This window comes from Portunus trituberculatus, chromosome 10 (assembly GCF_017591435.1).
Source record: "Portunus trituberculatus isolate SZX2019 chromosome 10, ASM1759143v1, whole genome shotgun sequence".
Taxonomy (NCBI): domain Eukaryota; kingdom Metazoa; phylum Arthropoda; class Malacostraca; order Decapoda; family Portunidae; genus Portunus; species Portunus trituberculatus.
In genome coordinates, this window is record NC_059264.1 from 3589083 (window position 1) to 3605574 (window position 16492).

The 16492-nt window shown below is 41.8% G+C and overlaps 1 protein-coding gene across 5 annotated transcripts in view; it reads left to right on the top strand.

The window, feature by feature from the left end:
- Positions 1-16492, top strand: part of LOC123501926 (eukaryotic translation initiation factor 4E-binding protein Mextli-like) — a 37394-nt gene that overhangs the window by 14057 nt on the left and 6845 nt on the right. For 2 of the 5 annotated variants that reach the window (XM_045251017.1, XM_045251020.1), the window contains 14 exons: positions 293-433; positions 934-1100; positions 1554-1872; positions 2673-2744; positions 3186-3246; positions 3926-4080; positions 4540-4578; positions 5011-5138; positions 5512-5597; positions 6212-6409; positions 6800-6897; positions 8350-8585; positions 11734-11817; positions 12215-12480. In XM_045251017.1, coding sequence (XP_045106952.1) covers positions 293-433; positions 934-1100; positions 1554-1872; positions 2673-2744; positions 3186-3246; positions 3926-4080; positions 4540-4578; positions 5011-5138; positions 5512-5597; positions 6212-6409; positions 6800-6897; positions 8350-8585; positions 11734-11817; positions 12215-12322 — 1892 coding nt within the window. In that variant the 3' untranslated portion in view covers positions 12323-12480. Of the gene's footprint in view, positions 1-292; positions 434-933; positions 1101-1553; positions 1873-2672; positions 2745-3185; positions 3247-3925; positions 4081-4539; positions 4579-5010; positions 5139-5511; positions 5598-6211; positions 6410-6799; positions 6898-8349; positions 8586-11733; positions 11818-12214; positions 13568-16492 lie in introns of those variants that run through there. The other 3 variants (XM_045251016.1, XM_045251019.1, XM_045251018.1) reach the window with 3 other exon arrangements.

A 16492-nucleotide genomic window follows, 5' to 3' on the forward strand; every position in this document is an offset into this window, starting at 1 on the left:
TCCCTCTTCTACTCACTAATCTTTCCTTCATTCACTCTCCAATTCTCTGCTGACCCTCACTGCCTCTCCTCACCAGTTTAATTTTTCCCTTACTCACTCACCAATCCTCTGTCTTTTTCCTTGTGTTCTGTGGCTATTAGTAATCATTCCTCTATTCTGTGACTGTCAGTAATCTTTGACCTATGTTCTGTGGCTGTCAGTAATCTTTCCTATGTGTTCTATGGCTGTGAGTAATCTTTGCCCTGTGTTCTGTGTGTATTAATAATCTTTACCCTTTGTTCTGTGGCTGCAGTGGAGAGCGTGCTGCAGGAGATGGATGGGGTGGCACAGTACCTCAACTCCTCTACCTGTGACCGCTCCGCCTACCCTGCTGTGGTGGCGCTGTGTGAAAACCTCAAGATGTTCGGCCCACAGCTGGAGAATGTTTACAAAGGTGAGGGTAGTGGTGAGGTGGTGGTGAGATGATGGTGTATATGCTGGTGTGTTGTGTGTGTTATAAATGGTGATGGTAGGAGTGGTGAAGGAGTAAAGTGATGGTGCTGGTCAGATTACATGCAGATTAATGGGAGAAATATAATGAGGATATACAAATGGAAGGAATAGTGAATGGTGAAGGACGGTGATTAGAAAGAGATGCAAGACTGAAGAAATGGTGAATAAATGAGTAATAGTGCCAGGTTACATACAGAATAACAGGAGAAATAGTGAATGACATACAAAAGAGGATATACGAGTGGAAGAAATAATGAATGGTGAAGAATGGTGACTGGAGAGAGATGCAGGAATGAATGAATGGTGAATAAGTAAGTAATGGTGCCAGGCTACTTGCAGAATAATGAGAGAAACAGAGAATGACATATAGACAAAGAAAACATAATTTAATCTAACCTAACCTAACCTAACCAAACCTCACCGACCATTCCACACCAACAGACCAGCTGGACAAGTGCTACATCTCTCTGCGTAATGGTTGCCGTGACGATCGCCTGAGTCTGGCTGTGCGTTACCGCCTGCTGGAGGTGATAGAGCTGCGGGCGATGCACTGGCAGCCCAACGAGAACCTCATCAACTACTACAAACAGAAGCTGGTGCAGATCGAGGTGGGGAGAGAGAGAGAGAGAGAGAGAGAGAGAGAGAGAGAGAGAGAGAGAGAGAGAGAGAGAGAGAGAGAGAGAGAGAGAGAGAGAGAGAGAGAGAGAGAGAGAGAGAGAGAGAGAGAGACTGTGTTGAAGGCTGCAAAGAGACTTGGCTCAACAAAGAAGAGGAAGGTGTGTGGTGTTGATGGAGATGATAGTTAGTGTCGGAGTTCACTAACTAGTGCTAAGTGGGAGTAGTGACACAGAAATCTGTATAGTTGTCTTGCATCTCATCATTATCTTCACTACATACCACATATTCAAAATGCATATCCTGTTAATTAGTCTCAATTCTGTTTGTTTCCCTGGAAAGAGAAAGTTACAATGCAAAGATGTGATGAATACCAATATGTGTGATAAAAAATTACTAAATATTTTATACCACCACTACTACCACCACCACCATCACTACTATAGGCAGAGGAGGCAGCACTGGACGAGCAGAACACTGGCGACACATCCACCCCAGGCACGCCAGGCATCACCTTCACCCCAACCACCACCACCACCTCTTCCCTGGTGATGCCCGGCCTGCAGCCCTTCCAGCAGACCATCTACAGCCAGCTCCCCCAGCAGACACCCACACAGCCCCAGGTCCAGACCCCTGCCACACCAACACTGCTCAGTCCAGGGGAAATTATCAAGAATTCTGGGAAATTTGCCAAGCCAACTAGAATCCCGGGCAAGAATTATTGTAAAGATGAAGTGGTGATTCGCAATGCTGATTCTGGAAAAGGTGAGTGTGTTTGTACATATGTGTGTGTGTGTGTGTGTGTGTGTGTGTGTATCTTGTCTAGTTGTATTTACCTAGTTGTATGTTACAGGGTTCAAGTGGGGCTCCTAGTGACCTGTCCCCATATCTACTTTTATCCAACTTCCTTCAATTTGTGCATACTTTCTGCTGCTACAATCTCTTCACTCAAGCTGTTCCAGATATCTGCTGTCCTGTATGGAAAACTAAACTTCTTAATGTTGCTCAAACACTGACTTTTCATGATCTTCTTGGAGTGCCCTCTTGTTCTTCTATCTCCATCCTTTGGCAGTGATACCAGTCTTGTCTATCTATCTTTTCCATTTGGTGTATTAACTTATACACCATTATTAGGTCTCCTCTTTCCCATCTATCCTTCAAAGTTGGTAGTTTCATTTCCTTCAGTGTGTGTGTGTGTGTTAGGATATGTAAGTTTGCTAGTCTAATCAGAATTTTTAGGGCAGGATTAGTGTAAGAAAAATGCTGATTCTAAGAAGGAATTTTGCATATGTTTTTGATAGTTGTGTTGAGTTGCACTATCTTTAATTAAGTGAGGTTTTTCTTTACTCTCTATGAAGAACGTTCTATATATTGTCAGAATTTAGAAGTTTACATTTGTGTTTGCTTATATGTGTCAAATTTTCAGTGTTTTAATGTCTCTCTCTCTCTCTCTCTCTCTCTCTCTCTCTCTCTCTCTCTCTCTCTCTCTCTCTCTCTCTCTCTCTCTCTCTCTCTCTCTCTCTCTCTCTCTCTCTCTCTCTCTCTCTCTCTCTCTTCCCTTACAGTGATGGGGATAAAAGGACGTCGAGTGCACATGATAGAGGAACTTTCAGAGACCATCATCTCCTTCCAGCGAGGTAAGCATTCTCTCTCTCTCTCTCTCTCTCTCTCTCTCTCTCTCTCTCTCTCTCTCTCTCTCTCTCTCTCTCTCTCTCTCTCTCTCTTGTTGTTGTGCTGGTGGTAGTTGTGGTGGTGGTGTGTGTGAGTTGATGGTGGTGGTGGTGGTGGTGATGTGATAAAGAATAAATTAGCCATATATAGTGTTAGAATAGGGAGAAATCAATGTTATGAGTAAGTGAAGGGAGGATGGGGAGTGGAGAATGTGTTGTTTGGTAGTGTGGTGTTGTGTTGTGTGGTGTGGTGTGCTGTGGTGTTGTGGCATGGTTGTGTGGTGTTGTGTGATGCTGTGTTGTGTGGTTGTGTGGTGCTGTGTGGTGTTGTGGTGCTGTGTGGTGCTGTGTGGTGCTGTGGTGTTGTGTGGTGTGGTGTTGTGGTGGTGACGCTGTGTTGTGTTGCAGTGGCTCCAGGGGCGAGGGAGAGGCTGGTGCAGATCACGGGTCCCGCTGAGGAGAATATCAAGTAGGTAACACAGTGGTGATGGTGGTGTTGTTATTGTTATTAGTGGTGTTGACTTTCTTGTCTTTATCTACATATTTATTTTTTTATTTATTAATTGTTATTGTTGTTGTTGTTTACTTGTTGTTTGAGTTTTGTTGTTGTTCTTCTTTTTTTTATTTTTAATTCTTCTTCATTAGAAAAGATTAGATCAATTCTCTCAACACCACAGCTAAACACCAGACCTTTATACCCTCTCTTAACTACACCACTCAACATCAATCAAACACCAGAGATTTATACTTTCCCTTGACAACACCACTGCTTAAACACCAAACCTCTATATACCTCCTCTTAACACCACTATACCTCAACACCAGTCAAACACCAGACCTTTATATATCTTTTGACAACACCACTGCCTCAACACCACCACCAGACAGCAGACCCTTTATACTTCCTCTTAACAACACCAATCAAACACCAAAAACTTTATATTTTCTCTTGACAACACCACTCATCACCAATCAAACACCTTCATGACAACACCACTGCCTCAACACCACAAACAGACACTAGAGCTTTATATACCTTCCCTTGACAACACCACTGCCTCACCACCACTCAACACCAGAGCCAGATATTAGACCTTTATGCCTTCTTGATGCCTTCCCTTGACAACACCACTGGCTCACCCCCACAGCCAGGCCAAGCAGCTGATAGAGGAGACAATTCGCCGCAATGCATCCCCAGTAAGGAGTGACGAGAGGAGTAGCAGTGGCGGTGGGTCCATATTTACTTCCCTGGGTGGGTCCTCCTCCTCCATCTCCTCTCACACTTCTGATGAGACTCTTCAAGGTGAGTGCTCTGGTCTGTTTGTCTTTTTTTGTCTATCTATTTTATTTCTATTTATTTATCTATTTCTTTTATATTTTTCAGGGTTCTAGTTGTGTTTGTTAAATTCTGTTTTGCCTAATTTTTCTTTTCCTTTTTCTTTCTTTCTTGTTCTCTTTCTTCATCATCTTCTTCTTCTTCTCCACTTTCTTCTTCATCTTCTTTTTTGTTCTCTTTTTCTTTTTCTTCTTTTTCCTTTTTCTTCTTCATCTCTGTCTTTCTCTTTCAGTTTTGCAGCCTTTTAAATATCATCTGTTTATATGTGTGTGTGTGTGTGTGTGTGTGTGTGTGTGTGTGTGTGTGTGTGTGAGACAGCTATAACCGTCATTGCACTCAAGTCAGATACAAATTAATGACATAAAGATTAATATCATTCATCCACCTTCCACAAAACGTCATTGCAATAATACATGTTTCTCTCAGTCCTTCGCAAGCAGCTGTCTATGGATGAGTTAGCTATGTGTAAGTCAGATTTCAATTCATTCTCTCTTAGTTTGTTTTGCTTCACAGTCTGTAGGTACCCAAGCTCTTCAGAAATGCTTATACCTTCATGATTATTCTCTCTCTTTGGTCTTAGCTCTGTATAAGTCAAAATTCAAATCATTCTCCTTCTATAGTCTATGTTGCTTAGTTCCTAGTCTGCACTGTCTCTGTATGCTGGCACTTGAGATCTTTAACCTACAGTTCTGGGAGATCCTTGATACTGGCTGCTTACTTTATCTAGTTTGCATTGGAAAGAAAATATTGTCATAACGTACACAAAAACTTTATGAATGCTCAATTAATCTAGGTTGATCCATACCCACCATTAGCATCAGTCTTCACTCTCTGTGCACTGGTTGTCATCACCCAATCTGCAAAATAAGTTAAACAAAGCCTGTGTGTTCCTTGCAGGGTCCAAGCGCAACACACTGGTGCATAGCCAGTCGGTGGGGGAGGAGCCACTGGGGGAGTACCGCTACACTGTCACCCGAGGAGCAGACGCCCTCCGCATCACCGGCGCCAACCTGCACCTTGTCAGGGTGAGTGGCAGCTGTGGCTGTCAGGGAGAGGTGTTGTGAGGGTGTTGCTGCGGGTAGAAGGTGCTGTGAGGGGATTGGTTTGTGAGTGTAGCTGTGGGTGAGAGAGAAGTGCTGTGAGGAAGCTGTGTTGATGGTAGTAACAAGTCTTTCCTTACCCTCCTGGTGGTAAAATTAGTGGCAATTGCTGTGGTGAAGCTGTGTTAGTGGCAAAGTAAGTAGGAAGTGCTGTGTTGAAGCTGTGTCAATGGTAGAGTTAGTGGCAAATGCTGTGGTGAAGCTGTGTTAATGGCAGAGTTAATGGGAAGTGCTGTGGTGAATCTGTGCATTGAGGTATTGTTGACGGCTGTAACAAGTCTTTTTTCTCTCCTTCCAGACAGCAAAGTTAGTCCTGGATGAGTTTTTCAATGGTGAGCGCAACCTGAACAACATTGCTGCCCTGCTGGGTGCTGATGGGGCCTGGTGAGTGCTGGGGAGGTCTTGCAGTGCTGGGTGGGCTCATGCAGTGGTGCCAGGAATCATGTAGCACTGGGAGATGATCTTAAAAGAAAGGAAAGGAGGCATGCAGTCAAATGGTCATGTATCAAGTCAGGCAGTGTTGCATTAATCCCTTCAGTACTGGGCCACATTTTTGCTTTGAGATATGTGTACAATTAGACCATTTTATTGACATTAGGAAGAGTCTATGAAGGTCAGAAATTTAATGGCCACAGTCTTCAACATTTTAATCCCTTCAATACTGGGACACATTTTTACCTTGAGATTTGTGTACGATTAGATTATTTTATTGACATTAGGGAGGGTCTATGGAGATCAAAAGACTAGTGGCCATAGTCTTCACTATTTTAATCCCCCACATAAGTTTCTGAAGCTGTATAAAATCACCAAATAGTCACCAGAATGAATATGGAAATGCGTCATGGTATTGAAGGGGTTAAATGGAAAACAAAATAAGATAGTAATTCTTTAGACACCAAAAATTATGAAATGAATTAACCTTATCAATTTACTTTTATCTTTCCTATTAAATTCCTCCACTTTTCTCACACTCTCTCCTTCCTTCCACATCATTGCAGTGACCACCCCCCCTCTGCTGAGTCCCCCACCACCCCAGGCTGTGCTCCTGGCCCCCACTCCCCTACAACCCCCACCACCCCCTCCCAGTCCCACTACCAGGCCCCGTCACCCACTGCGGAGGTGGACGGCAACACTGACAGCGTGAAGAGCAGTATGGTGACTGTCCTGCGCCAGCCTCTCTTCCCATCGTCCTCTAAGTGAGTGTGGGAGAGAGAGAGAGAGAGAGAAAATATTGAATTTATGGGGGAGAAAGAGAATGAAAGAGTGAGTGTGTGTGTGTGGGAGAGAGGGAGAGGGGATATGAAAGTGAGATTGTTCAGAAGTGCAGGGAAAGTTTGTTATGTATATGAAGAGAGAGAGAGAGAGAGAGAGAGAGAGAGAGAGAGAGAGAGAGAGAGAGAGAGTGTCCATCCTTATTTAAATATGTGTACAAGAGAAAAAGAGAGAGAAAAAAAAAGAGAGAGAGAAAAAAAAATCACAGCCACCACCATCACCACCACCACTATCACCACCACCACCACCACCATCACCACCACCACCACCACCACCATCACCACTATCCTCACAGCCTTGGTTTCTTGGTGCAGGGAGGCCATAGAGAGTGCCGAGTCCAGCTCACAGCCTGGCGATCAGAGCTCCAAGAATCGCCGAGCCCTTTTCCAGAAGACCAGCGAGGATCGAGCCAGTAAGTAGTGTCTGTCTGTCTGTCTGTCTGTATGCCTGTCTGTTTGCCTGTCACTCAGTCCACACCACAAAGTTTCAAAACGTTTTGCTTGATGTTTGAAAATTGACGTAATTGAGGTTCATGGGAAAATCTTCAGAAAAATAGAAAATGTGAAAAAAATAATAGCAATGTAAAATTCAATCTTATTTTTGTTCGGTGTTGTTTCCTTTGCCCAGCGACTGTCTTATATGAGAGGTGGATAAGGGAGGGTGGTGTGTTAACTCCTTCAGTACTGGGATGCATTTTTACCATGAGCTTTGGGTACAATTAAAGAGTCTGTAGAAGTACGACGATTTATGGCCAGGGGTAGTAGTGGTGATGATGATGGTATGGCTCACTAGTCCTGTGCTTGGTGACCTAAAAACATGAGCTTCCTGCAAAACACTTGATGAATTGTGAACATGTATATGCTGTGAATGAAACATATGGATAAGAGAAAGAGAGAAAGTGAATTTGGCTTTTTAAATGTGCTTCCTTATCTCAGCTTGTAAATATTTGGATTATAACCTGCGCTGTTAGTGTAACCCCTGCCCATCCCTGCCCAGTGGTGATGATGCCTCTCCACCCCTACTGTGCCACCCTGTTTCCCTAGCCTTGCCACTGCCCAGAAACCCTCCAACCTTCTCCCAGATACCATACACACACACACACACACACACACATACCATTCACACTCTTAGCCACACTACCACACTACACCTCAAAAAAAATTAAGTAAATAACACCTAATCTTAAAAAAAACCTGCGTGTGTATGTGTGTTTATGTGTGTGTGTGTGTTTGTTAGTGTGTGTGTGGCAAGGAGTGTAACCTAACCTTCCCTGCTTCTGATGGTGCTAACTGCTGTATCTTGGTGTGGAGGGGAGGTGGTGGCAGTGTCCTTACAGCACAGGACAGGCAGATAGGTGGAGGTTTATAGAAATGTTACTGGGATAGTGTTGCATTGTGGTCTTGTATACTGCTGAGGCTGCATTAAGACTGGTCACTTATGTATGTGTTAATTATGGTAGGAGAGAGAGAGAGAGAGAGAGAGAGAGAGAGAGAGAGAGAGAGAGAGAGAGAGAGAGAGAGAGAGAGAGAGAGAGTTATGTATAGGGAGAAATAAAAAGATAAAGGTGATAAAAATGAAAGATTATGTAAAAAATATGAGAGGATAGGAAGTTATGTGATAAATAGGATAGATAGAGAGAGAGAGAGAGAGAGAGAGAGAGAGAGAGAGAGAGAGAGAGAGAGAGAGAGAGAGAGATCAACTAGCTAGGAGAGAGAGAAAGAAAAAAATAGACAAGAAAAACAAGAATAAACAAATAATAATAGAGAAAACATAAAAATTTGATAAAAAAATGATAAAAGCAAAAAAAAACAAGCAAGAAAGAAGCAACAAAATCAATGACAGATTGCGATTCTTTCTCTCTCAGATGGGGAGGACATGCCAGGAGCCACCACCACCACCACCACCTCCACCACCTCCACTACCACCACCACTACCCTGCCTGACGCTGTCCCAGACCACCTCCCAGCATCACCATCACCACCACCACGCCGATTCTATACTCGTGACTTTTTGGTGAAGTGTGCCAACTCTCCACTGAGTCAGAGAACACCGGTGAACTGGTCAGCGGTGGTGAGGCAGATGCCCGTGGTGATGAAAAAGGTGCAGTGCTGCTGAGGGAGTGCTGGTGCTGTGACTAACTGCTGTGTGTGTTGTGTGCTGGTGCTGTGTGCTGGTGATGGCTGGAGTGACTTTTTGGTGTGTATGTGTGTGTGTGTGTGTGTGTGTGTGTGTGTGTGTGTGTGTGTGTGTGTGTGCGTGATTTATATGTTCTCTATCATTGTGTTCTTTTTTCATTTTATTGCTAGTTAGGAGGAAAAATAGAAGCTTAAGAGAAGGAGGAGGAGGAGGAGAAAAGCTATAGGATGATGAGGATAGAGGAGGAGGAAACTTATAAGATGGTAGAAGAGTAGATAGAGAAGAAAGAGGAAAGATGATGAGATGGAGGAGGAGGAGGAGGAGGAAAATTATAAGACAGATGAGGAAAGATAATAACAGGGAGGAGAAGTGTAGTAGTGGAAAGGAAAACAGGAATATAGAAATAGGAAAGTAGGCAATTGACAAAGACTGCTTACTATATACCACATGCACTTAGACAAACTTTAGTGGTAGAGTACCAATCATTCATGACAGATTATTCCCTGCAATGACTTGACCTGTTCCTGCTAGAATTTGTACACAAGTGTGGTGTGTGGCGTGACTCAGCATGTAGTAAATGAGTGGGTGTGCTGAAGTGCGCTGAGGTGTGTTAAAGGTGTACTGAGGTATGCTGAGTTGTGCTGATGTATGCTGAGGTGTGTTGAGATATGCTGAGGTGTGTTGACATATTTTGAGGTGTGTTAAAGGTATTCTAAAGTGTACTGAGGTGTGTTTAGATGTGCTAAGGTGTACTGAGGTGTGTTGAGATGTACTGAAATGTGCTCTGGTGTACTTAGGTGTGCTGAAGTGTGCTGAGGTTTACCAAGGTGTGCTGCAGTGTGCTGAGTGTCTGTTTTTCTTGGCACCTCAGCCTGAACTAACTCTGCATTCACTAACTCTAAAAACCACAATGACCCTCAGTGGTTTTGTGGGCCTGTCTTGTCTTACTAACATTCAGAAACCCGGCAAGAGAAAGTGTTTGCATGGACACAGAAAAGAAAGGTTAATATAATCTTTTTTCTATTTTTCAGCTACAAAAGTAAATATATAAACTGTAGTAGGTTGAATGTGTATAAGTTGTTGGTGGATGTAGTGAAAAATGAGTGTGTTGCAGTGAAAGGGTTAACGGTCTGAGTGTGTTGCAGTGAAAGGGTTGTCTCATAGATTCTGATGCACAAACACACTCAAAACTCAAACAAATGATACTCAGATTACTAGTATTATAGTGTGTGTGTGTGTGTGTGTGTGTGTGTGTATGATAGGGTTGTATGTGTGTGTATATGTGTGCACGTATTTTGTTCCCTCTTCTTTCCTATATGTGTGTGTGTGTGTACATAAGTGGCTGTGTGCATTTGCATGTATCATGTATCCATTATTCCCTTACAAGCAAACCAATGTATGCTACCAGAATAGATGCATTTTCATTATACTCCACACACACACACACACACACACACACACACACACACACACACACACACACATTCAAACCATAGAGAAATAAAGCCATATATACACAAACATACACACATAGACACCCTCATACGCACACATACACACATACAGTACACATACATCCTTGCTCTGTCCTATACTTTTCCTTCAGTTCAGCTTAGTGAAGAGTGAATGAAGGTAGATTGAGATGAGCAAGTCCCTGTTGTTATTGTTGTTGTTGTTGTTATTATTATTATTCACCTTTATATATACATTGGTGCACTAGGCTTACAACGATAATCCACTCCAGGAAGAAGCAGATAAATAAATAAGTGAATAAGTAACAGTCAGATAGCTAAACTTGAATGTGAAAACTAGAATTATCACTTGAAATATCTGTTAATTCAAGCTAGTGTCGTATTTATTTGTCAAACTACAAAAAGTAATGTAAATATGTAAACAACCAACTCACTTACACACTTTTTTCCCTATTGCTTCTGATGACTAATATTGTAAACAGCCAACTCACTTAGTTATCACAAGCAAAGAGGAAAAAACTTGACTATTTCCTTAGTTCTAAGGAGACTAAGTTGTCTGGTGAGTGCCCAATGTATACATAAACTCTCCTCTTTATTGCAATACTCTATAAAATCATTAGTCTATTTTTGTTAGCGAGATTTTTTATGTTTATTTCTGGAAAGGTTGTTATGTTTTGTTGAGCAGTAATACAGTTCATCTATTTTTTTGTTAAGCACATATGACAATAGTACCTAATATATCTTGTTTTGTTTAGCAAGGACTGGGGTGACCAAAGATTTGTGGTAATGCCTCAGGTAGGTTGAGCTCTCCTGTGTGTTGCTTTGTGTTTCAGTCTTGACCACAATACACCTACTACAGAGGCTTGCTGAGTGCTGTGTGTCATTCCCCTGATGTTGTGTGTGAGTGTGTGTGAGTTAGGCGGCCAGTGTGTGTCATTCTCTTAATAGTACATGAAGCAGTGAGTGAGTGAGTCAGCTGGCAGCTGATAGTGCCTGAGCCAGTCTTTGTTTGAGTAACTCGGCCATTGAGTGTATGTCAATCCCAGGGAACAACACCACAGCCTTGACTTGTGCACAGAACTCTGGCTTTACTCATAGAAACACTGTGCTCTGCTGTCCTCACCCATCAATAACAGTGATACCAAAACAGGTGACGGAAGAACAGGTGTCACTGCATCCTGTCTTTGGCTGAAGGGAAATGCTGTGAATCATGGTCTAGCAATCCTCACAAAGTTATCCTGCATTTCATGTCATCATAGCTTGTATATCAGTACTGTAATACCAAATTCACATCAGCTGAACCAAAGACAAAAAGAATCTTTTGGTGTGAGAGTAGAGGCTGTGAATCAAACAAATTAAGTAGGAAACAAAAAGTATTGACAAAAACTGAAGATAACATTCTGAACACTGCAAGCTGAAGTGAATCAATAAATGAGAAGGAGATGGAGAAGGAGAAGGAAGAAGAGGAAGAGGAGGAACTTAAATTTCCTACGACTGAGATGCACAGTTCTTACACTAACATGATGAGCGTCACAGCAGGAATTGTGAGAAACAATTTTTAGCTGTGGCTTGAATTGTAGAGGTGGTGTGGTGTAGTGTGTTGTATCATTGGTGTCCTCACTGGGATATCTTTTCCACAGAGCTGGCAGTACCTGGCCGGTGTAACAGCAACTCTGAGTGAGCAAGGCGAGGCGGCCATCAGTGGGGTGCCTACATACATGCAGGTAAGGCCTCTACACTCACCTGGCATGTGGAAGGATGTGGCTTGAATCAGATCTGTGTGACTGTGTCTTGATTAGCTTTCTGGGAGGGGGTCTATAGGTGGTAGGAGCTCAGAAAGATGTATGTGTGTTAAGGATGAATGTTCACATGTTAGGTGTCTTGGAAGAAGGCACTCATCTCTTAGGCACCCTTTGAAGTCTCTCTTGTTCCTCCTCTCTTCAGGGATCCTTTAAAGTCTTCTCTCAATTCTCCTTTCTTTAGACATCCTTTTGAAAGTCTCTCTTATTAGTCTTCTTTGTCACTGGTGAACTGAAGGCCAGATAAGCATGACAGCAGCAAGCATTGGCTAACTAAACACAGGAAAGTTGCTCCTCTCACCACTGTGTTTCCCTTTGGCAGAAGTGTGACCTGGAGGACGCCTCAGTGCTGGCCACGAGGGAGCTCACCTGGACACTCATCCGGTCCATGTCCATACAGGAGGATGATGACAATGGCAATGCCTCCTAGTGTGTGTATGTGTGTCTCAGTGTGTGTCTGAGTGCTCGTAGCTAATTCGTTGTTGTTACCTAATTGTGTATTTACTAAAATGTGTATGTGTGTGTCTGTGAATATGTGTGTCTGTGTGTTAAGTCTAGTATGGTATCATTGTTTAGTATATATATATATATATATATATATATATATATATATATATATATATATATATATATATATATATGTATATGGGTTTCTTGAATCATACACTTAATACTCATAGAACAACCTCTCATGATGTTTTAGTACGTAAGCAAAATTTGTGTGTGTGTGTGTGTGTGTGTGTGTGTGTGTCATATTCTTGTGCCTTATACATAACTCTTTATTGATACAAACTACAGAATCACGACTCTATGTACACACTACCACCACCATTACCACCACTGCTGCCATCAATCTGACAGATAATGAAGACTCAGCTTGTATATTAATCCGCGTCTCATTGTATGTATAGTAACTCAGGTGTCTGTCCTGACCTCTGTGCCTTGACTTAATGGTACCTTATTACTCAGCATCTATGCCAAATACCTCTCAACCACAACCCTCGTCTTCCTACCTACTCTCACTGGTTTCTGCTGCAAATATTGAAGGCTGAAACTGTTGCAGAAATATTTAGAGTGACTGTTTCCTCAATATATATTTTTGTATCCATTTTCCTTCCTCCTATTTCCTATGAGTTTGTGCTTCCTTCCTTCCATGTATTGTACTTCCTGTCTCTGTGTCACACTGCTGTGGTGATTGTGTTGACAGAGAGAGAGAGAGAGAGAGAGAGAGAGAGAGAGAATTTTACATATGACTTCCACCAAACAATCAGTAACAGAGCTTCTTTGATGATAAACTTGAGAGAAGAGATTATATTTGAATGTGCAGATGCGCATTTAAAATTGTTATGTGTGTTGCAATGTAGCGTTTCTTTACTACATGTTCCTTTGTAGACAAGCCAGAAAGAAATAGACATTGGGACCTTTCTGAGTGCCTTCTGCTTTGGTTGAGGCAGTGAAGGGCCCTTTGAACTCAGCCAAGTCTTACTGAGTGGTGTGTTAGAGGCAGCAAGTGAGTGACAAATGATGAACTGAACTCTACTAGTAGCAATAAGCCTTCCTGTCTGGTGTGTTGAGGGTTAGTCTATTGAGGCTTTCAGTATGGTGGTAATCTGGAGTCTGTGAGCAAGGGTTGTATGGTGTATATGTGTGTGTGTGTGTGTGTGTGTGTGTGTGTGTATTTACCTAGTTGTAGTTTTACAGGGTCTGGGCTTTATGCTCGTGCCCTGTAAAACTGTGTGTGTGTGTGTGTGTGTGTGTGTATGTGTGCATGTGAGCATATCAAATGGTTGTTTTTCTATTTATGTAAAGGAAATGTAAACACTTATATACATTAGTGAAAGAAGAGTAATATATTATAGCTCCTATGTTTTTGTATGTATTATATATGTGTACATGTGTGTATGTGCATATGTCTATGGCATGTATTACTTTTGTGAGTTAATGTAGATGTTACGCATTGTGTTGCCTGCCTTGGTGTATTTATGAGTAAGTTTTCCAGGAACAGAGTGTGTGTGTGTGTGTTTACCTAGTTGTATTTACCTAGTTGTAGTTTTACAGGGCCTGGGCTTTATGCTTGTATGGCCCCATCTCCATATCTACACTTATCCAATTTTTCTTTAAAACTATGCACACTCGTTGCTGACGCCACTTCCTCACTCAAATTGTTCCAAGTCTCAACACATCTTTGCGGGAAACTATATTTTTAAAAATCTCTTAGACAGTGTGTGTGTGTGTGTGTGTGTGTGTGTGTGTGTGTGTGTGTGTGTGTGTGTGTGTGTGTGTGTGTGTGTATGTATGTGTGTGTGAATTAAACATGTTTGTTGGGGAGGTATTGAAGTGCTAATGAGGAAAACCTATTTAACTGGCAGTAAAAAATAAACAAATAAACAATCAAACAGAAACCAGATGAATTATTTTGACAGCATAGAAAAGTGTTAATTCTCGGGTGAAAATATTAAAACACTCATGCACACATATACATAATTTTACCTTTTTCATCACTCACACTCAGACAAACTTAAGAATTTCCTCACTAGTACACAAGAGAAGTCATGTTTTGTATAGGTCCCTGGAAACAAGCTGTATATTAAGCTAAGGCAGCAACTAAGGTGTATGGCGCATATTGATGTGTATAACAGAATGATGTATTACCCCCTTCTCTCTATATTGTATGCGTGTTGGGGCTGATGATGTGGATGTGGGTGTATAGTGCAGTGAGGGGAGGTGAAGCTGTATGTGCATTGTGGCCAGCAGAGGTGCAGGCTTTCATTACTTGTGAAATATGAGGATTTAGTTGAGCTTCCAAGTTATTTAGTGGCTATAGAATTTGTTGGTCTAATCTATGCCGAAAAAAAGTTATGTTCTTTTCTTTTTCTATTATTTTCTTTGTTGTGTTTGAAAGAGACTGACACAAGAGTAACAGGGGAAAAATGTCCCAATCTTGTGAAGCTCCCTTAAAAAATAAAGTTCATTAATGTTTAGAAAGTTGGTTAATTAATTTGTAGAGATTTTTTTGTGTGTATTGTATATTGCAGTGAAAAACTTTATGTATTATTTGCATTATGTACATGGGTAGAGTGAATGTTTTTCCATATATGTATACAGATATGGCTTGTAATATTACTTTAGAACTATGTGTGCGTGTGTGTGTATATTAGAATGAATGGATGGGAAGGTGTATATGCAATATAACTAACGTCAATGTGCTTTTCATGATAGAGAAGAGAAACATGACGATAAACTCTATCTGTTAATAAATACCTACTCTTTCTAATTAAGGAAGAAAGAAAAGAAAAGAAAAGAAAGCAATAATAATGACTAATTGCTTTCCCTTATTAAAGAATAATAAAATATAAGAATGACATCAGAGAGAGAGAGAGAGAGAGAGAGAGAGAGAGAGAGAGAGAGAGATTATGCAAAGAGAAAGAACAATGAATATTGAGCTTTCTGCATTTTTCTTATATTCTCAGAGAGAGAGAGAGAGAGAGAGAGAGAGAGAGAGAGAGAGTATATCATAGACATCGCTGTATTGATATTATCATACTTAGAAAACAAAACCATTAGAAAGATAATAAAAAATAAATAATATATTTACCTATATTTCTGATAATGCAACATGTGTTAGATAATATATTGTCTTTTGGCGAACGAATAAAACTTTTATACGTGATTTATGTTTTTATTAACGTATGTATTTTCTTAATTCTCCTGCAAAGATTGGTGTCAGTTCATACTGAAGACTTTAGTATGAATTGACTCCATATAATGTCCTTGTGTCCTTTTTTATGGCGGGAGTTACTTCAGTCTGAAGTAACTCCCGCCAAAATGTATTTACCTACAGTTATAGTTGTATTTACCTAGTTGCAGTTTTACAGGGTCTCTGGGCTTTATTCTCGTGTGGCCCCGTTTCCATACCTACACTTATCCAATTTTTTTTTTAAACTGCACACTCGTTGCTGACACCACTGTGTGTGTGTGTGCGTGTGTGTGTGTGTGGCCGCGTGTTGAGTCAGGATTTGAGGCAAGCACAGCCATGGACCGTGCTACAAGGTTGACACACGGCCAGAAGGAAAGGCTGCCCACGCGGAAGCAGATCTCTTACAATAGGAGAATGCAGTCAGTATAACTGTAGGGTGAGTGGTGGCACAGGGGGCAGGAGGTATAGTGAGGCTTGTCTTCCAAACCCGCAACCTGTCACACAAGGTCGGCAGCCGAGCCTTAGGCGCGCCGCCACTATTTGACCTCCGACCCACTGTTCCGTTGATACTTGGTGATGGTGACGAAAGGCGTCCTTATGTTGCTGAATGGAGATGCTGGCTGCCCTTCCTCTGGTTGTCCGTACCAATGTCTGTAGAGAGAAGCGAGGATCCCGTCAGTCTTGAGGCAATTAAGCTATGTGGTAGGACCACCGCTTCGCGTTTCGCGGCCCCGCGGGCAAAAGGAAACAACCCGTTGCGCGATCCACTGCTTTAGGAAGGTGAGCCTTGTGAGTGGAAGTGAAGTGGACCGTCGGGATTGGCAGCATCCGAGGAAAAAGTAGGTGACAAGAATATTGATGTCCAAACATTGCATTCCAGATAAGATAGTTTATAAGAGCGCG